At 37.9% G+C, this 24,222-nt stretch overlaps 1 protein-coding gene across 2 annotated transcripts in view; it reads left to right on the top strand.

The window, feature by feature from the left end:
* The window catches only part of PIR (pirin (iron-binding nuclear protein)), a 118,714-nt gene that overhangs the window by 69,409 nt on the left and 25,083 nt on the right, over positions 1-24,222 (top strand). For both annotated transcript variants that reach the window (XM_011957886.1, XM_011957887.1), the window contains exon 6: positions 7,916-8,000. In XM_011957886.1, the coding sequence (XP_011813276.1) occupies positions 7,916-8,000 (85 nt within the window). The remainder of the gene's footprint in view (positions 1-7,915; positions 8,001-24,222) is intronic.

Raw genomic sequence — 24,222 nt, 5'->3', positions numbered from 1 at the left:
TCCTCCTCTCTCCTTCCTCCTCCTCCTCCTTCTCTCTCCTTCCTCCTCCTCCTTCTCTCTCCTTCCTCTTCCTCCTCCTCCTCCTTTCTCCTTCCTCTTCCTCCTCCTTCTTCTTTCTCCTTCATCTTCCTCCTTCTTTCTCCTTCATCTTCCTCCTCCTCCTTCTTTCTCCTTCCTCCTCTTCCTCCTTCTCCTTCCTCCTCCTCCTCCTTTCTCCTTCCTCCTCCTCCTTCTTTCTCCTTTGTCTTCCTCCTCCTCTTTCTTCTTTCTTCCTTCTCCTTCTCCTTCTCCTCCTCCTCCTCCTCCTGCTGCTGCTGCTGCTGCTGCTTCTTCTTCTTCGTCGTCTTCGTCTTCTTCTTCTTCATCTTCATCATCTTCTTCTTCTTTTCTTTTCTTTCTTTGGTTCCTTCTTCATGTTAGCTCTTCCTCTCCATGGCTTGATTGCTTTGTCTTTCTCCACAGCCTCTCTTTCTTTGGCTTCTGAGATGATACATTCTCGTGTCTCTGGTTGCTCTTCGCTCCTTCTCAGTTTCCTTTCTCCAGGTGACACTGTTTTCTTGGCCAGACCCTTAAACGCTTGAGTTCCCTGGATCTCAGTCCTGAGTCTTCTCTCTCATTGAGCATCTGCCTAAGTGAGCTTATTTATTTCATGGATTTAGATACCATGTATAGTCTGACAATTCCACATTTATGTTCACAGTACAAGCCTCCCCTTTGAGCTCTATGTAGAGTCATATCTGCAACTACCAACTTGACATCTCCATTTGCATGGTGCCCAGGCACATCAAATTTAAAACAGCAAAAGCTGAAGTCTTGTTCTCCCCACCCTCACCTGTCTTGACAGCAAACAAGCAATTTGTTTCTCTTCCAGTCTTCTCCATCTTAATAAATAGAACTGTCACTCATTGCTCAAAGCAGAAACATGGTGGTCATCCTTATACCCACTGCGTCCAGTCCCTCAGCAAAACCTTTCTATCTCCAAATATATTATTTCCAATCTACCTGTTTCTCTCCCATCCCTTTCTGGCCCACTCCTGCATCCTCTTCAGGAGTCTCCTCTCCTCTATTCTTACTCCCTTTCAGTTCTTGATATAGTAGCTTAAGACATCTCTTTAAGATGAAAATTGGATCTGGTTGTTCTTCAGTGTGTTCTCATTGTATTTTAAAGAAATCCGAAATGCCATACTATGGTCTATGTCTGATCGAATCTTTCCTAACTTTCTAATGTCATTCTCTCCAGCAACCACTTTGTGTCTGCCATGTTGCTCTCCTCTCAGTTTCTGAATACTTTAAGCTCTTTGTGGATTCATGGCCTTCACACATGCTGTTCTCTTTTTTCTGCCCAGAAATCTCTTACCCTCAACTCTTCTTATTCAAGTCTCCATTTTAACGTAATCTCCCTAGTGAGGACTTCCCTTACTCTCCTCATTTTATTTTCTCTCTGCATTCCATTTATTTCTTTTCTAGAAAGTACCACATTTTAAAGTTTTATATTTAATTTGCTAAATTATCTTTTTCACTAGAAAGCAATACTTCACAAGGGTTGTGCAGAACTGTTATTCAGCAATATATATGACTATGCATTATAGATTCTCAAAGAATATTTTTTGAATGAGGAAATTAATTGATAAGTGAATGAAAAGTTAAATAGGTTAATGAGCAGATAGTTTACTAAAAGAGAAATGGAAGTGGTCTTAATTAATACATACAATGCCCCTAAAATAGTGCCTGGTACATACTAAGCCCTCAACATATTTACTTATTGCTATTTTTATATTAACAGTTACTATTATTTTTAAATTAATAATAATTATCACCCAAACTAATAGTCAAATTTAAAGGGTAAGGAGATACCAATTTCTGCTTTTTAAATGAACCACAATGAAAAAAAATAAGATGATCAACATTTTGATGAGATGGGCACTTTTTAAAGGTAGTTACCAAGTGATTTGACAAAACCAATTTGGATGAAAGCAAGTTAATTAGTATAACAAGTGATCAGATGATGATTTGGGCAAGAACAAATGCTGCTAGATGTGGGTTGTTGAGATAATGGTATTTGTACTGTGGAGGTGGTGCCTTTAAACTTTTTTCTTCAGGTTAAGCTTGTTTCCTTACTTTTTGTCCATTTTCCAAAGGTTTTCAGGGGGGTTATCTTTTAACTTTTACCTTTTTTCAGCAATTAATTTTTCCATTCTGTGTTTGTGACAAGGAAACAAATGTGTGACCATAGGAGATCAGTTGGAATATGTTAACTTTCTAACAGTAGGAGACCGGATGGGAAAAAAACTATTCAGAGCACATAAAGAGTTGAAAGACTGCCCTGTGGTGTAGCAAAATTACCAAGACTAGGAAAAGCAGTGACTAGCAGTAGACATTTTCAGCAACATTGCTGTTTAACCAGATGATTATGTTGAACAATTTGCTTTTGGCCACAATGTCTTAACCTTTACACCTATAATTTCACTATGAAGGAAAAAAATAGAAATGTAATGAAAGATTTATGTGCAAAGAGATTCGTCAAAAGTTAACAATGACACACAAAAACCCCATAAAACACAATGTCCAACATTAGGGGAGTTGTCCAAAATTGGGATGCGTGTCTAGGAACAAGTAGAAACACTGTTTCTTTCTCTTATAGGATATTGGAGATTGGCACTCATTAATATGGTTACTTAGAGTAATTTCCATAAGCAACATATTATAGTAAGATTGACAATTGGAGTGCATTTCCTGAAAAATAACTAAATCATACAGAGCTTTTGAATAGCTCCCCCAAAGAATTGTGAATGCATTTATTACAGGTCTGACACATGACACTACATTGCTGCCACTTGCTTTTAGGGAAGGTCTAAGATGGCGGTAAAAACAGCAGCATTTGGGAATCAATGGGCAGCAGTTATCTGTCAAAGGAGCAGTGGCAAAATTCAAGATACTTCTTTTGCCACACTCATAACATAGCAGCATAGCATGCTGCATTCTTTTTTGGGGGGTGATGTTTTTAAGCCACATAGCTTCCATGTGGAAGTGATTTCATTTCCTAATTGAGATCATATATATGAATAAAAGCAGAGGAAGGAAGCCAGCTTGACAAGGGTATCCTACCAAAAGCCAGGGTAAATGGGAAGTCTTTGAAGGATGTAAGATGAAGGTAGTTGGAGTTTGGGAGGAAGTGGTTTTATAGACCATGTTTTGTCTTGGTTGTTTTGTGGTCATTATTGGAGTGGTGTCTGAGACTCATTATGGGTTTGGTTCTGACATATTTATAGGGAAAGAGAGACAAGGCTTTCCTGGATTTGGTAGCAGCCCTGTTGTAGGTTAGCCAAAATTTACCCTTAACCTCTTATGAAGAATTGAATTACTTACCTTCTAGAAATATTCCCTGCATAATATTTGAACCATAATATTTTAAGCCATTAGGCTTTTGAAATATAGGCTAAAACTTTAAAGGAAAGTTTCCTAAATACTTTCAACACAGGATTGTGAAATAGAAAGAAAGAAGAAGGGGGAAGAGCTTTGGATTTTAGTGCCTCTGCAGGCATTATTAATCAGAACTGAAACAGAAAAAAAGGAAAAACAAAACACAACAAATTCACTGATAGAATTTGAGTGCATTAGTTCTGTGCATGCTGCAACAGATTTATAGGGGAATATTTTCTTTTAGTTTCTTATGGACCAATTTGACTCTTGTGGAAATAGATTCATGGATAGCTAAGTTTTAACAAAAAAAAAGATTTAATTAAATTATCGTTCTATTTTGAGATTCTATTAATAGTTTAATACTATACATAAAAATAAAAACAACACAGGAAACAATGTGCCTAATAGGAAGATTTCTTTATGGTTGAAAATCAGCAGTGTGTGTAATGGAAAGACGGAATCCAGGTTTGTTCAAGGTACATTTGAAATTGACATTATCACCTTTTTTTTTTTTTTTTTTTTGAGACAGAGTCTCGCTCAGTCACCCAGGCTGGAGTGCAGTGGCAGGATCTCGGCTCACTGCAAGCTTCGCCTCCCGGGTTCACGCCATTTTCCTGCCTCAGCCTTCTATAGGTGCCCGCCACCATGCCTGGCTAATTTTTTTTTTTTTTTTGTATTTTTAGTAGAGACGGGGTTTCACCGTGTTAGCCAAGATGGTCTCGATCTCCTGACCTCATGATCCGCCTGCCTCGGCCTCCCAAAGTGCTGGGATTACAGGCGTGAGCCACCGCGCCCAGCCGGCATTATCACCTTTGAGTTAAATGAATATAACTTACATTAGCTATTTCCATAGAGTTACCCTGGATGATCAAAATCAAATAATAAAGCTTACATACTTTTCAAAAAATATATATGTATATGTATACATACATACACCTACACATACACTTATAGGAACATCTTCCAAATTGAGTTTTGTCTCATTATAGATTATTTTAAATAGAATAATATACATTCAGTTTTGGAGGCTTTGGGGTAGTTTATTATTCAAGACATATGTTATATTGACACCCTCAATGATCCAATTCCCAATAGGAAAAGAATACTAGAATTGGAATTCTGTTTTAGGTTAAAGATGTTGTAAAAAACATCTGCAAAATGAATTAAAAATTTCCTCTTAGACTTTTTCACACTGTGAGACAACAGAATATATTTTGTGGCTTTATTAAAGTCTCTCATTGGTTTCTGTTTAAAATTTTTGAGATGAATACATAAATGAACATAGAACGTTCTGTATGAGTGTGAATACACCTGCATGTGTGCTTGTGCCTGTGTAGTTGCAGACTTAAAGAGGTAGCTACTATTTTTTGAACAATATGGATTAGGTTGAGAAGCAAGAGACAGGAAGAAGGAAAAACAGCCAGCCAGGAGGGCAGACTGATGATTGAAGTTGAGGGCAAGAATACAGCAAGTTAACCAGAGCTTTCCCACCAACTCTCCACAGCTCTAGTTGCCTTCCCTCACCCCAGCCACATTCTCACTTCTCTTTAGCTCTAGTCTGAGAAATTGGAAGGGAATTTTAAAAATTAGAGTGTGGAGGAAAACATTACTTTTCTGAATCAGAATTTCAGAACCAGAAATAGACTTAAACAACAGCAAGTACCCTCGCAAAATTTTCAGATGAGCGAATTAACCCAGAAGAAGAAAAGTGTTTCATTGGTCAGCAGAAAAAGCAATACCTCTGGTTGGGCATGGTGGCTCACACCTATAATCCCAACACGTTGGGAGGCCGAGGCGGGTAGATGGCTTGAGCCCAGGAGTCTGAAACCAGCCTGGGCAGCATGGCGAAACCCCATCTCTACAAGAAAATTTAAAAAAGAAAGAAAGGAAAGAAGGAAGAGAGAGAGAGAGAGAGAGAAAGAGAGAGAGAGAAGAAAAGAAAAGAAAGCAAAGCAAAGAAAAGGCAATACAGCATAAAAGACTCCTGACTTCCAGATCAAGATTATTTTTATGGCCACATTCTGGGAGAGTGCTAGCAAAAATTAAAGCAAGAACCTTTTTGTGATGAATTTCTTCTCTGTTGGAAGGGATACTTTATCTGCCACTGCGGCAGAGGTTGAGAAAGATGCTTAAACCAAACAGTGATCTTTATCTGAAGGACAGCGAAATATTGCCTGAACAGAGGAGTCATTCAATATTGTATGAAGTTTACCCTTGATCTTTTTCGAGGTAATTTTAGAAGTCCTCATCAGACAAAACCAGCCCCTTTCCAGATGGTGCCTTATACACCTAATGATCCTAGAGAATCAGATCCTGTGTCCCTTGTGTGCTGCCCTTCTTTTATGTGTGTTTCAAGCTCTTCTGATTGATTGTGAATCCTTGGCCTCAGGTTGCACTTGATGTCACAGGTCTTTCTGGTTTCATTCACGTACGCACAGGGGAATTTGCTTTTCTAGTCTTTGAAGTTGTATTAATACAGCTTGACCTTCTAAGCCATGCAAAACTCTACCAGACCATTTTAAACCCCGAAGCTTCAATAGGAGACATTCAGAGGAAAGGAAAAAAATCTTTTGACAGTCAACATTATTCACGATTCTTTATTTCAAAATTTAATGTACAGACATATATTTTGACCATACCAGATTCACCTGTCCTGAAGAGATGCATTTTGCTACATGTAGGTAAAGATGTTGATGAATACCCCATATATATATGTATGTTAAATCCCATGTATAGTAATATGGTTATTGACAGTATATAGAATAGTAATACAATTATTGACAGTATATATATATGTGTGTGTGTGTGTACTGTACTTCATATATACCTTCATATTACATGTGTCTACTGTCAGTAACTGTATTACTATACATGGAGTTTTCCATTATGAAACACCATTTGATAAATATTTATTAAACACCTAGTATTTGACGGACGTAGTGGGTTGGCCCTGAGAATTCAGTGGTAACAAAGGCAGAAATGTTCATGTCCTCTTGGAACTTGCATCATTATTCTCCACAAAATTATGCCTTTATCAAAGAGAGTAAATAATTCTGGGCTCCAGATTCTTTTTGTCTAAAAATGCATGTATTTAATGAATGTAATCTTTTAATTAACATGTAACGTATACACAGAGAAGTACACAGATCAAGTATACAGCTCAAAGAATGTTTACCAAGTAAACACACTCATAAAAGCAGCAGCCAGGTTAAGAAACAGAACATTACCAGCCCCCAGAAGCCCCTTTAAAATCCTTTTTTAGTTACTAACCTTCCCAAGGTAACTAACTTCCTGACTTCTGACACCATAAATTAATTTTGGCTTGTTTTGAACTTTGTAGAAATGGAATCATATGGTGTATGATCTTCTGTGTCTGTCTTCATTTGCTCAATATTATGCCTGTGAAATTCACCTGAGTTATTGCATGTAGTTGAGTTCATTCATTGTCCTTGGTGTATAGTATTCCACTGTATATTACATTTCATTTATCCATTCTATTATTAAAGACATTTGGGCTATTTCCAGTTTGGGGCTATTATCAGTTCTGTCACTGTTAAGGTACTTGTGCCTGTCTTTAGGTGACTGTTAGGTATACACCTATGAGTTGGAATATTGGGTCATAGATTATGCATATATTCATCTGTACTACACATGGCCAAGCAGCTTCCCAAAGTGTTTATACCAAGTTATAGTCCCACCGTCAGTGTATGAAAATTCCAGTTACTACACATCCCTGTCAAGCTTAAGATTATGTGCTTTTTCATTTTCATGTGCATTTTAAGTTTAAAAAGTAGACTAGAACCACTGGAGCTTTGTGATAAACAATGAGACATCATAAAGTTTGTAGCAACAGTTCTAATCCCTTGAATTTTAGTCTATGCCAATGATTCAGGATGATATTATATTAAATTAGAAACTCTGCTTAACTCTTGATGGAATAAAAGTTACTGTTTACAATGGAAAATCCTGCAGAAGCTTTCCTTTCTTACATTTGGAGTTGTGGCTTTTTCAAGCGAGCAGTGTCAGACCATTTTTGTTAGCCAGAGGGCCGAGTAAGAAAAAATAAAAAATATGTACAGGTCACATTTTAAAATTTCAAAATGGAAATGGCTTTCTTGAGACATGGGGAAGAAACATACATTTGGTTGTGGGATAACCTACCATATCAAGTGGAAGACTGGAGGTGGGAAAGTTGGAGCCACTATTGGCCAGTAAAATGTTACTATTGGACTGTATTTGAGAACTGGCTGTAGGGAGACAGCTGTCATCCTGAAATTAACTTGTCAACCACATTGTAAAGCTAGGAGGGCTAACTTCCAGACCAAGACCATTAAGAGGGGCTGTTTTAGCAGCCCACCTCAGCTTTAACACTTCCCTAGGAGAAACTATAAATATAATGGATCCAGGCCCAGGCCTATTACAGAAGGGCCTGCCGAAGGAAAGAAGAACCTTATTCTTAGAAGAAAAACACTGATGGTTTCCTTTTCCTTTTCAGTCCAAGGTTTACACTCGCACACCAACCTTATATTTGGACTTCAAATTGGACCCAGGAGCAAAACATTCCCAACCTATTCCTAAAGGTATGATGGGTTCTGGGGTTTAGTAGTCATGTCAGGAAAAAAAACAAAAACCAGCAAAGGGCTGTTTTCTCTGGAATGTACTTGTTTCTGAAACTCAGCACAGAGTTCTGTGAACTCTGTTTATGTTTAATTGTGTTTAAATTGACAAATACTGCTGGGACCTTTCAAGTTAAGAAAATCAGGAAGAGGCCGGGCGCGGTGGTTCACGCCTGTAATCCCAGCACTTTGGGAGGCTGAGGTGGGTGGATCACGAGGTCAGGAGATCGAGACCATCCTGGCTAACACAGTGAAACCCTGTCTCTACTAAAAATACAAAAACTAGCTGGGCGTGGTGGCACACGCCTGTAGTCCCAGCTACTCGGGAGGCTGAGGCAGAAGAATCGCTTGAACCCGGGAGGAGGAGGTTGCAGTGAACCGAGATCGCGCCACTGCACTCCAGCCTGGGAGACACAGCGAGACTCCATCTCAAAAAAAAAAAAAAAAAAAACCAGGAAGAACTCACAGTATGTTAGGGCCAGACCTTGTGGGCCATACCCCTCGATTTACAGGTGTGGAAGGCCTAAATTTAAGATTGGTCACTTGCTCAAGGCCACCCAAACACTTACTGGATGAGGCAGGGCAAGTCTCCTAACTTTCCAGTTCGTGTTGACTCACGGTGTTCCTGAAGGCAAATTCGGACCTGTGTTACTTATACACAAGTGCATACTTGATTGAGATACAGGTTTTGCTTGATATAGGTTATATAACATAACCTTATTATGTAAAGGTTACCTATAGATTGACATTTGCATCCAAAGAATAATTAGAAAATTCCCAAGTATTTAAGGCCGATTTTGTTCCTTTTTTTTTTTTAATTCTGGCTAATTTTTATAATTTTTTTTTTTTTTTTCTGTAGACATGGGGTCTCACTCTGTTACCCAGGCCAAAGTGCAGTGGCATGATCATAGCTCACTGCAGCCTTGAACTCCTGGGCTTAAGTGATCCTCTTGCCTCAGTCTCCCAAGTAACTGAGACTACAGATGTGTGCCACTATGCCCAGCCAATTTTTTAATTCTTTTGTAGAGACGGGGGTTTCACCACGTTGCCCAGGCTGGTCTCAGATTCCTGGCCTTAAGTGATGCTCCTGTCTTGGCCTCCCAAAGCATTGGGATTTCAGGCATGAGCCATTGTGTCTGCTCTATTTTAAAATAATTTTATGTTTTTATTAACACACAATAGATGTACATATTTTCAGGGTACATGTGATAATTTAATACATTCATATAATTTGTAAAGATCAAGTCAGTATAATTAGGATATTCATTACCTTAAATATTTGTCTTTTTTTAATGCTAGAAACATTTGAATTATTCTTTTCTAGCTGTTTGGAAATATACAAAGATTGTTGTAAACAATAGTCATCCTACTGATCTATCAAACAACCAGATCTTATTTCTTCTATCAAATTGTATATTTGTACTCATTAATCAATTCTCTTTATCCCTCCCAGACCCCTACCCTTTGTGTCCTCTAGTAACCATCAGTCTTCATGAGATCTTTATGAGATCCACTTTTTTACTCCCATATAACAGTGAGAATGTGCGATATTTGTCTTTCTGTGCCTGGCTTATTTAACTGAGTGTCCTCTCCAGGTTGCTGCAGATGACAGAATTTCATTCTTTTTACAGCTGAATAATATTTCATTGTGTATTTATATCACATTTTCTTTATCCATTCATCTATTACTGGGCACTTAGGTTGATTCTACGTTTTGTCTATTTATTGTCCATTTATTGTGAATAATGCTGCAATAAACATGGGAGTGCAGGTATTTCTTTGATATATTGATTTTTTTTCTTTTAAATATGTACCCAGCAGTTGAATTGCTGGATTATATGGTGGTTCTATTTTTAGTTTTTTTGAGGAACCATACTGCTTTCCATAATGGTTGTACTAATTTACATTCTCACTGACTGTGTACAAGGGTTCCCCTTTCTCCACATCCTCACCAGCATGTGTTATTCCCTTTTTGATAACAGCCATTTTAACTGGGGTGAGATGATGTCTCGTTGTGGTTTTGATTTGCATTTCTCTGATGATTAGTGATGCTGAGCATTTTTTTCATACACCTATTGTCCATTTGTATGTCTTCTTTTGAGAAATGTCTATTCCAAGCTTTTGCCCATTTTAAAATTGGATTTCTTTTTGCTATTGAATTGTTGAGCTTCTTATATATTCTCATTATTTATCCCTTGTCAGATGGGTAGTTTGCAGATATTTTCTCCCATTCTGTGGGTTGTCTCTTCACTTATTATTATTATTATTTTTTTTTTTGAGACAGAATCTTGCTCTGTCACCCAGGCTGGAGTACAGTGGCGTGATCTCAGCTCACTGCAACCTCTGCCTCCTGGACTCAAGCAGTTCTCCTGCCTCAGCCTCCCAAGTAGCTGGGATTACAGGTGTGTGCCACCACACCTGGCTAATTTTTGTATTTTTAGTAGAGATGTGGTTTAATCATGTTGGCCAGGCTGGTCTTGAACTCCTGGCCTCAAGTAATCTGCCTGCCTTGGCCTCCCAAAGTGCTGGGATTACAGGCGTGAGCCACCACACCCAGCCTCATCTTATTGATTGTTTCCTTTGCTGTGCAGAAGCTTTTGAGCTTGATATCATTTGTCTATTTTTGCTTTGGTTGCTTGTGCTTTTGAGGTCTTACACAAAATATCTTTGTCCAGTCCAATGTCCTGGAGATTTTCCCCAATGTTTACTTTTAGAAGTTTCATATTTTGAGGTCTTAAATTTAAGTCTTTAATTCATTTTGATTTAATTTTTGTTTATGGCAAGAGATAGGGGTCTAATTTCATTCTTCAGCATATGAATATCCAGTTTTCCCAGCACCATTTATTGAAAAGACTGTCTATTCCTCAGTGTATGTTCTTAGCACCTTTGTCAAAAATGAGTTCCATTGGTCTGTGTATCTGTTTTTATGCCAATACCGTGCTGATTTGGTTGTTATAGCTCTGTAGTATAATTTGAAGTCAGGCAGTGTGATGCCTCCAGCTTTGTTCATTTTGCTCAGGATTGCTTTGGCTATTTGGGGTCTTTTGTGGTTCCATATAAGTTTTAGGATTCATTTCTGTGAATGGGATTGGCATTTTGATGGGGATTGCATTGAATCTGTAAATTGCTTTGGGTAGTATTGCCATTTTAGTGATATTAATTCTTCCAATCCGTGAACACAGAATAGCTTTCAATTTTTTTGTGTCCTTTTCAGTTTCTATCATCAGTGTTTTACAGTTTTCCTTGTATAGACTTTTCACTTCTTTGGTTGATTCTCAGGTATTTTATAATCTTTCTTTGTAACCATTGTAAATAGGATTGCTTTCTTGATTTTTTTTTTTCCGATTGTTCACTGTTGGTGTATATAAATGCTACTAATTTTTGTATGTTGATTTCATATCCTGCAACTTTACCAAATTTGTTTATTAGTTTTAATGGTTTTTTTTTTTTTTTGGTGGAGTCTTTAAGTTTTTCTTAGTGTAAGATCATGTAATCTGTGAACAAGACTAGTTTGACTTCTTCATTTTCTATTTGAATGCCCTTTATTTTTTTTTCTCTTGCCTAGTTGCTCTCGCCAGGACTTCCAGTATTATGTTGAATAAAAGTGGTTAAAATGGGCATCTTTTTCTTGTTCCAGATCTTAGAGGAATTCAGTTATTCAACTGAATTCTTTCAATTTTTTCCCATTCAATATGGTGATAGCTGTGGGTTTGTCATAATAAGGCCTTTATTATTTTGAGGCACATTGATTCTATACCCAGTTTGTTAAAGGTTTTTGTCATAAGGAGATGTTGAATTTTATTGAATGCTTTTTCAGCATCTATTGAAATAATCAGGTTTTTTCTTCTTGATTCTGTTAATGTGATGTGTCACATTTATTGGTTTGTGTGTGTTGAAACATCCTTGCATCCTTGAGATGAATCACACTTGATCATGGTGAACAATCATTTTAAGGTGCTGTTGAATTCAGTTTGCTAGTATTTTGTTGAGAGTTTTTACATCTATGTTCATCAGAAATATTGACCTGTGGTTTTCTTTTTTTGTTGCGTTTTTGTCTGGTTTTGGTATCAGGGTAATGCCGGCGTCATAGGATAAATTTGGAAGTACTCCCTCCTCTTCAGTCTCTTTGAAGAGTTTCAGTAGGATTGGTATTAATTTGTCTTTAAATGTTTGGTAGAATTCAGCAGTGAGGCCATCAGATCTTGGGCTTTTTTTTTTTTTTTTTTCTAATGGGAGACTTATTATGGCTTCTATCTCATTACTAGTTATTGCTTTGTTGAAGTTTTCTATTTCTTCATGGTTCAATCTTGGTAGGTTGTATGTATCCAGGAATTTATCCATTTTTTCTAGGTTTTCCAATTTCTTGGCATATAGTTCTTCATAGTAGTCTCTAATGATTCTTTGTATTTCTGTGGTCTCAGTTATTGTGTCTTCTTTTTCATTTCTGATTTTATTTATCTGGGTCTTCTCTCATTTATTCTTAGTCCAGCTAAAGGTTTGTCAATTTTATTTATCTTTTCAAAAAACCAACTTTTCATTTCATTGATCTTCTGTATTTTTTTGTCTCAATTTCATTTACTTCTACTCTGATCTTTATTATTTCTTTCCTTCTACTAATTGTGGATTCCATTCTGGCTATTTAAGTACAGAAAAATTTTAGATTATTCGCTTAAACATAAGCCTTCACTATGCATGATTTTTATAACAATAAGTATACGTGTATGTGTGCTTTAACCTTTTAGTGCAATGCTTTTATCTTTTACTTTTGAGTTGTTTTCCTCCAATCCCTTGTCCTCCCTTATCTATGTCCAGTACCCTTGCTATATAGATCACAGGTATATCCTTGAATTGTATCTTGCTGTATTTTTCTCCACAGTTATTTTTCTACATGTATGTGCATTCAAATATTATATGCAGATATCAGGTTATTTTGTCATTTTACTAAAATGGAATCGTAGCTACTCTTTTACATCCTGTTTATTTGACTGAAAAAATACCTCATGGAAATGCTTCCCAATTTACTTATATAGCTCCTTTTGTTTTGTTTTGTTTTGTTTAAGAGACAGGGTTTCTCTGTGTCACCCAGGCTGGAGTAAAGTGGCACAATTGTATCTCACTGCAACCTTGAACTCCTGCGCTCAAGAGATCTTCCCACCCCAGCCTCCCAAGTAGCTAGGACTACAGGCTCTCATCATTAATGGTAGCTTCTTTTAACGGTGATATTCTACATCATCTAAATACATGCTATGATGAATTTAGCTCTTTTCTATCAATGAGAATTCACTTTGTTCCTAGCGCTTGGCTGCAGCTAACTGGTCTGCAATGAATACACTTGTGTATCTGCCTTCCCATGTGGAAATTTATTTTGATGGCACAGGTTTCCTGGGATGGTCACCAGGTCTGTGCATGCTTAGTTTTAAAAGACATTGTCAGGTTGCAATCTAAAGAGGCAGTCACACCTTCTATTATCACTATACAGAATACCAGTTTCTCCATGATTCCACTAGCAGGAAGTCTATGGTTCATGTTCATTTTTGCTGTGCTCTCAGACATCACCTTATATTGCCTCCTGAGAGAATGTATATCTGTCAGTTTACAAAGGTGTATTTGCATTTTATTTTGTCATCATGAATTTTAAACCTGAGATTTGTTTTCAAACACGTTTTGTTGTTGTTGTTGTTGTTTTGAGATGAAGTCTTGCTCTGTCACGCAGGCTGGAGTGCAGTGGTGTGATCTCGGCTCACTGCAACCTCTGCCTCCCAGGTTCAAGCGATTCTCCTGCCTCAGCCTCCCGAGTACCTGAGACTACAGGCTCATGCCACCATGCCTGGCTAATTTTTGTATTTTTAGTAGCGACGGGGTTTGACCGTGTTGCCCAGGCTGGTCTTGAACTCCTGACGTCAGGTGATCTGCCCACCTTGGCCTCCCAAAGTTGGGATTACAGGTGTGAGCCACTGCGCCCAGCCTCAAACATATTTTTTTGTTTGTTTGCTTGACATCGAGTTTTGCTCTTGTCGCCCAGGCTAGAGTGCAATGGCACAATCTCGGCTCACTGCAACCTCTGCCTCCCGAGTTCAAGTGATTCTCCTGCCTCAGCCTCCCAGGTAGCTGAGATTACAGGTGCCCGCCACCACACCCAGTTAATTTTTGTATTTTTAGTAGAGATGGGGTTTCACCATGTTGGCCAGGATGATCTCGAGCTACTGACCTCAGGTGATCCACCCGCCTCGGCCTCCCAAAGCGCTGAGATTACAGTCATGAACCACGACACCTGGCCTCAAAAATATTTTTATAGAGATACAACAGGAAATAGCTTAGAAATGCACATTTAGCACTGAGCGTCTGTAAACCCACTTTAAACAAGTGTGTTATGAACCCAGCTATGGAGCAAAAGATCCTTTCTTTTCCAATACATCACTTTTAGTTATAGTGTTCTCTCTTTCTCAGTCTGTCTGTCTGTACCTCTCTCTCTCCCTCCCTCCCCTATCTCTCTCTCTTTCACACGAGCACACACACACACACACACACTCATCCATGCTTCCACTGCATTAGGTGACAAATACAAAGTTTGAAGTTTCTCTGTTTAGTGCCAAGCAATTAATTCAAGTATTATAAAGTACTCATTATTTGCAGCTTTGATAGTCCTGGCTGCCTGTCATGAGATATACTGGATGGTAAAATTATGCTGTATAAATTTTATTATGAAGTAATTCAAATCAAGGTCACCATTTGTCTTTTTTTTCCCCACCTTTCCAGGTCAAATTCCATCACAAACTACAAGGACTGTCTAAATTCTTTTTATTTGGGTGCTTTGTTGTATCAAATATTTTGTGAAATGTGTAGGCCATTGGCTGGGTCCTGGACATGTTTTGTTTATAGTATTTTGATTGTTTTGTTACTCATGGTGAAGGGATTTGACATGGATATCTGGGTTATGTTTGGTTTTTGGCATAAGCTTTGCAGTGTAACTAATTTAATGTTGACTTGGTTGTATCATTACCAGACTAATTGGATAGGAATAGAAGCATACACTGCTACCATCCCATCCCTGATACTGGGAAAATGCATATATCCCAAGGGAAATACAGTTAAGGGAGACTGAACACGTTTCTCATGAATCAGACTAGGTTTTATCTGAATTCTTCCCCATAAATACTATTTGAATCGATTTTTACCATCTCTTTATTTCCTTCAGGCTAGGCACGTTTCTCTTGGGTTGTGCTAATCTTGCAGAAAACAGATGTTTCACACAGTGAGGATTTGGAAGGAAGTAGATATCAGGAATTGAGCTGGACGGTGCATCACTTACAAAGAATCTAATTTGTTGAGTCTCTGACAGTACCAGATTCCTTTCACATTGGCCACACGTTTTTCATATTAGATCTTGGCTAAAATAAGAGTAAGTAGTTTTTTAATGGTGACTTTTACCATCTCTTGCAAGGCGCAAGGCAATCTGAATTTCCTTTTGCTGTAAACTGATATACAGATAACACTGTTTGTTACCATTAATTCTGAAGGACATAAATCTGTATTTCTAGGAAAACATCAATCTTTTCCAAGAAACATGTGCCTTCTGGTCTCATGTCCCCCTTGTCTTCTGACTGACTGTATCACAGTTTGGCCCTCAACAGCCACTCTGTTTATTTTCCTTTTTCTTTTACAGCACCTTTGCTTCTAGATACTTAAAGGCAGGATCTGGAATGTTAAAAATGGAGAGCTGTTTTGGGAAAAATTGATTTTATGAACCTTTTTGCTTTTCCTCACCTTATAGCTTTTCCTTTACAGTATATGTACATCAATAAACAAAATTTCTTTATAAACCATATGATCTACCCCTCTGTGGTAGGCAAAATAATGTCCCCCCAAAGATGTCCACATCCCAGTTTCCAGAATCTATGTATATGTTATGTTCCATGGCAAAAATGACTTTGCAGATATGACTAAGTTAATGCTGCTGAGATAGGGAGATTAGCCTGGATGATGCAGGTGGACCCAGTGTCATAATGAGAATCTAAATAAGAGAAACAGGGAGATGGGGAGTCAGAGTTAGAGAAGGACATGTGACAATAGAAGCAGAGGTCAGAGTGATTTGATTACTGGTTTTGAAAATGGAAGGTCCCACAAGCCAAGGACTAGTGGCAGCCTCTAGAAGTTGAAAAAGGCAAGAAAACAAATTTCTCCCTACAGCCTCCAGGAAGAATGCAGTCCTGCTTGATTTTAGACTTATAAGGTTCATTTTGGGGCTTCTGACCTCAAGAACTGTAAGATAAAAGTTTTTGTTACTTTAAGGCACTAAGTTTTAGAGTAATTTGTTACAGCAGCAGCAGGAAACTGATACACCCTTTTAAATGTTGTCAATATATTTTTGCTTCTGTGTTTATGGGGGGAAAAAAAGAAAAGGAGCTATATCTTCCTTGATTAAAAAGTAGATTTTAATGCCATACATACAGTAGCTACTTGGTAAGTCACATTAGTATATATTTAAATAAGTCTTATTGTATTAATTATCTATATGCTGCATAACAAATTACCCCAAAACTTTGTGCCTTAGAACAACATGTATTGTCTTGCAATGTCTCATAACTTAGCTGTGTATTGTTACAAGGCTGATCGAAGTGTCAGCTGGGGGCTGGGCGCTGCAGCTTACACCTGTAATCTTAATACTTTGGGAGGCTGAGGCGGGCAGATCACTCAAGGCCAAAAGTTTGAGACCAGCCTGGCCAACATGGCAAAACCCCACCTCTACCAAAATTACAAAAATTAGCCAGGCGTGGTCGTGCGGGCCTGTAGTTCCAGCTACTGGGGCGGTTGGGGTGGGGTGCAGGGGGGCACTGAGGCATGAGAATTGTTTGAACCTGGGAGGCAGAGGTTGCAGTGAGCCAAGATCACCCACTGCACTCCAGCCTGGGTGGCAGAGCCAGACTCTGTCTCAGAAAAAATAAATAATTAAAGTGTCATCTGGGGCTGTGGTCATCTCAAGGCTTGACTGAGAAGGATGTGCTTCCAAGCTCACACTCATGTGGTTGTTGGCAGCATTCAGTTCCTCAAGGGTTGCTGGCTAGAGTCTGCTCTCTCGTTTTGGCCACAAGGGGCTCTATATAGAGCAGCTCACAACATGGCCGCTGACTTCATCAGAAGGCGCAAGGGTGAGCAAGATGGAAGCCAGAGACTTTATGTAACCTAATCTCAGAAGTGACATTGCATCAGTTTTGCTATATTCTGCTGGTTAGAAGCAAGACTGTAGCCACAGCCCATACTCAGAGAGAGGGAATTACATAGGGCAATACGGGAGGCAGGATCAGGTAGACATCTTAGAGTCGACTTCTACACTTATGATCTTGGTTGAAAGTACCACACATTTTTCCATATGGTCAATGACTCAAAAACAAATAGTGATTTTTTTCTCTCTCGCATTTGTGACTTTTAAAAATGACTTGAGTAAACCTTGAAAAATGCATAGTGATTTTTCCACAGGCTTCTTGCCTGTTTTTTCATAGTCATTCTCTACTTTTAAGGAGGATGCCCCAAACATGAATGATTCATGTGGAATTTTACATTTTGAGTCTTGTCATAGAGAGAAAAAGCCTATTTAATTCATGAGTAATTTTTTTGCAGAGCTCTCTACTTCCCAGCAGTGCATTAGACTATTCAATCACGGTTACCTTCATACTTAGAATATATACATAACAATTATGGAAGAACAGTGATTAACATGAATCAGAGCCTGAAATATAAAATTATTCAGGAAGAAGTTTAACATCATTTACCTTTGACTGGGTTGTCTTTTTCATATTGATTTGTAAGAGCTCTTTATATATTCTGAATACTAGTCATTGTCAGTTATTTGTGTTGCAAATGTCTTTCCTGCCTTGTTTTTTTTTTTTTTTAACCTTTCTATACTATGTTTCTCTACTTTAATAAATAAAAATGCCTTAAATGTATCTATTGGCTCCTTAATGATTAGTACTTTCTGTGGCTTCTTTAATCATCTTTCCCTAACCCAAGATCATAAAAATGTACTCTCTATTATAAGTGCTTTGTTGTTTTGCCTTTCATATTGATGTATTTATTTCACCTGGATTATTTTTAAATTATTTTTTGGTAAAATTGTATGTATTTATCATGTACAACTTGGTGTTTTGAAGTATATATACACTGTGGAATGACTGAATTTAACTCATTAACATGCGTTACCTCACATAGTTATCATTTTTGTGATAACACTTTATATTCACTCTCTTAGCATTTTTCAAGAATACAATACATTGTTCTTAACTGTAGTCGCCATGTTGTACAATAGATCTCTTGAACTTATTTCTACTATTTAACTGAAATTTTGTATCCTTTGATGAAATTGGTTTTCATATATGGTAAGATACAATTATATTTTTTAAAACATGGTTTGAAACAGAGGAAAAAATGACAAAAATCCATGATGGAGAATGCCATGAACATTTTAAGGGGTTCACAGTTCACTGAATCATCATATAGTAATAATAATCATTATAGCTAACATTTATTAAATGCCTACTGTTTGCCAGAAACTGCTCTAAGAACCTCCCCTATCCTTAGAATTAACACCTGCAATCCTCACAATCCTGTGAGGTAAGGACTATGATTATTTCATTTTTCAGATGAGGAAACTGAGGTACAAAGAGATTAAGTCACTTACTCAAGATCAATTAGCTAGTGAGTAATGGGACTGAGTTTCTTCTATGACTCTTAACTGCCATCTTGTCCTGCACCAAACAAAAATATGGACCTTTAGTGATCAGTACTCTATTAGTAGTGCCTTGGGCATATTGGTAAATAAATCCAAAATTTTGCACATAGGTTAGAAAAAGGACTATTCTTGAAAATGTTTAGATGAGTAATATAATCAGTATGAAAATTGTGTTGTGTTTTTCTGTTATGTCGCCTTTAGGAGAGAACAGATTAAATCGATGATCAATGTAAAGTAGAAACCTATTCTAAGAATTTAAATATATTTCTATTTTGGCAGGGGTGTATTTTTTTTTCATATTTTACAGGGGCTTTTAAAAATCTTTTTCTCAGGCTGGGCATGGTAGCTCACACTTGTGATCCACACACTTTGGGGGGACTGACGCAGGCGAATCACTTGAGGCCAGGAGTTCGAGACAAGCCTGGGAAACAAAGTGAGACTCTGTCTGTACTTTTAAAAAAAGACCTCTTTCTCTTAAAAACAGTTAGGTGTCCAAATACATCCTGAAGTAATCTTAGGGGTATTTATGGCTTTCCCTGCTAATTTCAGGTTTCTATTATTTTTTGAATATTTAATCCTTAAAATTCTGTATATTTTAGATCTTAATAGTCTATAAACTTGGCTTCAATCTAAGTTCAAATGCCTAAACTAGTTTCTGTTTTATAGTGCTAAATAGAATTTTATGATTATGTCTACATTGTTTGAATTATTTTCTGATTTTTTTTCTGAGCAATTAAAAACCAGTAGTGAATACTGTGTATCTGAAGAGGAGACAAGTTCTGTTCAGATAAAACCAAGAAATAGTAGTAGCATATATTACTTCAGTTAAAAATTGTATTAAATGTCTTATGAGAAAACTCCAATGCGTCATTGTACACTTAGTCTCTAAAGAGCAGGATACAATTATTATGTGTCGATTTTAAACTTTTTTTAAAGAGCAGGATAAACTTTTAGAGCATTCTAATACGTTTTTAGTACTATTGTATTAGCAAGAAAATAATCAGCAGCGTTTACCCTCCCGTGGGCTAGGCTTCATTCTGGGCATGCAGAAGGCTGTATTCTGAGTTTACATTCTAAAGAGCTTATATTGCTTATACGTTTCTCATTCAAAATGTTAAATTTCATTTATTTCTCAACTTTCCTGTTAGCTTCTGATGCAATGAGTGTTCAGTATTATGAATGTGGACCAAACCATAAGACAGGGTTCTCCTATAGGCTACAGTTGTGCTTGCTTAAAATACGGGATCCTGAGGGGTAGCTCTTAATGTTATATGCCCATGGCTTATAAACAGCCTGTAGTGTGATCATTCTGTAATGTAGAAAGTGCATTCTGAGTCTATTTTATTCTGGAAAGCCAATTGTCACAAGTGTTTTGATGTGTATACCATTGGGTTATATAGTTGGGCATTTTCTTATTGGTGTCACTCATCAAATTTGGTAAAATGGGCATTCTCATTTGTTTCCAATGGAATTCCCACAAGTTCAGGTAATAACCTATCTCTTTTCCAGATTGCAGAGTTACAAAGTTGATATTTCTTTATCTTGCTGTTTATGTTCATTTATAAGATGGTGGTTAAATGCCTATTCTTGGCAAGTTAGTAGATCTTATGGTGAGCTGTCACTTGCTGTATGATCAGGCAACCCGACTGATGTCACCAATTCTAGACTGCAGTGTTTGGTGGGACACAGGCAGCATCCTTAATGCCATGAGGTTCTCGATGAGGATGTTTTGGGAGAAGTCCCAAAATGTAGACTTCTTTTGGGAAATGATGACCCTGCTGAGCTTTGCTCAGCAGTCCAAGAGACTAATTGGCTTGGTGTGAGGGGGGTACAGCAGGGAGCTTGGGGCCATCTCCATAGCAATGACCCTTCTCTGGCCGGGGTCACAGCCTCATCAGAAGTGTGTAACCTCTCCACATGCACAAATTTGAAGGAAAGTGGAAAGAGAAGAAAGGGGCAGGAAAATGAACTGAGATTTGTTAAATACCTCGTAAGTGCCTGGCATTGTGTAGAGAGGATTAAAAACATATAACACGCATATGTATATACAGATGTATATACATTTATATATGTTTATATAGACATACAATATAAACAGTATGTTTGAGGTTTCCCCAGTAGACTGTGTTCATCAGAACTCTGTGTTATATGTATTCATTCCTTGTTTTACAAAGCAGCAAACAGGCTTAAAGAGATGAAGAGTCTGGTCCTCGATCTCCCTGAGGGTGATGCGCTGATGTTGAAACAGAAACTTTCTGCCTGTAATGCTGTGTGCTCATTCTTGTTGCTGTTTGGTTGCTTAGTTGGTTTGTTTTCCATGGTTCTCCACAAAGCCTCTTTTAAGGTTTGCTGCTGTGCTTTGTTTCCCTGCTCCCCAAGGGGGAGTTGCTTGGATAGAATTAAATATGGAGGTGGGGCAGGCAGAGGGGCCATGATACTGGAGAAATGTAGGACCATATTGAGAAGAGTCTGTCTGTCAGGAGTTTGGGCTTGTCCCGGGAGAACAGGGAGCCACTGAAGGATTTTAAGTGGAGATTCTAAAAAGGTGCGACTTACGCGTGTAGAAAATGGATTGGCAGCAACCAGTTAGGGGACATTTCTTTCACCTGTATGGTTTTTATCTTAAAAGATAGATATGAAACAAGTATGGCAAACATATATGTTCATTATTTGATCCTTTGTGCTCTTCTGAATTAAAAATTTAAGTATTAAAAATAAATGAAAATTCTCTAAATCTAGGAGGGACAGGGATTAGCAAACGATTCAGTCAAATGAAGAAACATCAAATAAACCCAAACTGAGGGGCATTCTATAAAATAACTGGTCTGTACTTCTAATGAAAGAAAAAGACTGAGGAACTGTTTCAAATGAAAGAAGATTAGACATGACAACTAAGTGCAGCGTGTGATCGCAGATTGGATCCTGGCCTAGAAATGTATTTCTCCTTTTCCATAAAAGGCATTACTCAGATGATTGACACAATTTGAATATCCGTACAGAGATAGTAGCATTGTATCAATGTTAATTTCATAATTTCCATAAGTGCACTATAGTTTTGTGAGAAAATATCTTTGTTTTTAGGAAATACATACTGAAAATTATTTCAAGATAAAGGGGCTACATGTCTGCAAATTACTCTCAAATATTTCAGAAAAAAAAAGAATGACATATTTATAGTGAGAAGAATGATAAAGCATATATGTAAACATGTTAGCTTTGGGGAAATCTAGGTGAATGGTGTACAATAATTCTCTGTAGTATTTTTGCGACTTTTTGGTATGTCTGAAATTATTTTAAAATAAAAATTATAAAGAATTTGATGGAAGGAGGAGCGGGAGGGAAGAACCAGGCAGGTCTGCCTCTTGTCCTAGGAGGCCAGGGTTGAGATCCAAGATGAGGGAGTTACCTGCCAAAGCTGATGTGGGGACTTCCGGTGGGGTGGGGGTTGCGGGCATGGGAGGAGGCTCTTAGGAACCAGGGTTGCTTTGCGGTCTGGCAATTAGTGTGACCCAGAGTTTGTGAAGGGTTGCAATCTCTCCTTAGCCCAGTGCCCTTATCTCTGTTAATGGGGTTGGTGTGTCACCAGGCCACGTTTTTCTATTTTTTCTGCACATACAGGTGGTAAGAAATACTTGTAAATTCATTGGAATAATGAACTCTAAGACTGAGCAGAAAGAAAATGACCTGGGTTAAGGCAAGGAATGTAGGCTGAGGAAAGCTCTCACTAGGGACGTTTGTAAGAATTAGGAGCCTCCCTGGAAATGAGAGCAACTGCCACAGAAAATGCTTTACATATTTTTTTAAAGTTTTGGGTTTTCAGTGTTTGGCTAAAGGAGGTCTGACTTGAAATGTGTTGCTGACTTAACTGTCCTAGGGGGCCAGAACGAAAATGTGACCTCCTTCCCAACTCATTTTATTCGTCACTGCCCAAGGGAAGGGAAGAGCTTTTCAGCTGCAAAGAGACACTAGCTTGCAGCCTATATTTGTAGAAGAAAGGAAAATGTAGCGGGGTGTGACCTCTGACAAAGCAATAAAAATTGGGGGATGGCATCAGTTCTTGGTGCAGGACATAAAAGTGGGAGGAGAGGTGGGGGAAGAAAGAAAGATGGGAAGGAACTGAAAATCTCACAAGAGATCTCTTCGTTAATGCAATCCTGCTCTTAACAGAGAAGGAATTCTCAGAAAATGCGGCTGTTGTTAAACATATAGTAAGCATTCATGAAATTTGGCATTTGTTTTCTTCTGCAGCAGACTTAAGAAACAAAGCTTAGTGGAAATTAAACAAATTAATAGAAGCAAGTGCCGATAGGCATCATGCTAAAAAGAAAGAAAAAGGTAAATTGCCTTCATTCCTATTCCATGCCCTCTAACACTCTGTGATTTCCAATCAGCAACATGAATTGTGTTATTACTGGCAAAGATGGACAATATATCCTAACAGAAGACTTTTACAAAGAGTAAAAATATATGAACGCACTTAATAAATTGACTTGGCCATTCCTTTAAGCAGATGTTTGGTCCTTCCAGATCATGTAAAAAGATAAAAAAGGAAAGAGAACAGACCTAGGCAATTATTTGTGGACCAGATTTCTGCTTGGATGGTGAACAGGAAGCAAAGCAGGTGGAGGAAAAATGAGATTAGGACAATCAAAATGAACTCAAATAAAAGCCTGGTTGAACTATTGAGAGTTTGGAGGTTTTGTCAAATGTGGTAACCATTTTTTAATACCTTTAAACTATGAACAGAGGATTCGTTGTATAAATTACGACATGTGCTTACAATGGAATGCCATGCAGTTTTTCCCAAGGATGAGTTACTTCTCTATGTTTTGACATGGAAAGGTATCCAAGCTAGAATATTGAGTTATTTCTAGTTTTTATTTATTTATTTATTTATTTATTTATTTTTTCGAGACGGAGTCTTGCTCTGTCACCCAGGCTGGAGTGCAATGGTGCTATCTCGGCTTACTGCAACTTCTGCCTCCCGGGTTCAAGCAATTCTCCTGTCTCAGCCTCCCGAGTAGCGGGGATTACAGGCGCGTGCCACCACGCCTGGCTAATTTTTGTATTCTTAGTAGAGACGGGGTTTCACCATGTTGGCCAGGTTGGTCTCGAACTCTTGACCTCGTGATCTGCTCCCCTCGGCCTTCCGAAGTGCTGGGATTACAGGTGTGAGCCACCGCGCCCAATCCAAGTTAGTTCTGGTTTTTAAGGAAATAACTTATAGTGCATAAAAGAAAAAAAAAAACTGAAAACACAAATACCAAATTGCTAACAATATTTATGTCAGAGTAGGAATGAAGATTGCAGAAAGATTTTCAGTTTAGATGTCCCACACTGTCATATTCTTCAAATATTTTTAAATTAATGTGTTTTTTTATAATCAGAAAAAATGAAGCTATTGGTGCTCCGAAAAAGAAACTTAAACAATAGTCCGTGGAGAAATTTTTGAAAAAGCAGAGA

Source organism: Colobus angolensis, unplaced genomic scaffold (genome assembly GCF_000951035.1).
Source record: "Colobus angolensis palliatus isolate OR3802 unplaced genomic scaffold, Cang.pa_1.0 Scaffold450, whole genome shotgun sequence".
Classification (NCBI taxonomy): domain Eukaryota; kingdom Metazoa; phylum Chordata; class Mammalia; order Primates; family Cercopithecidae; genus Colobus; species Colobus angolensis.
This window is presented reverse-complemented; position numbering and strand designations above follow the sequence as displayed.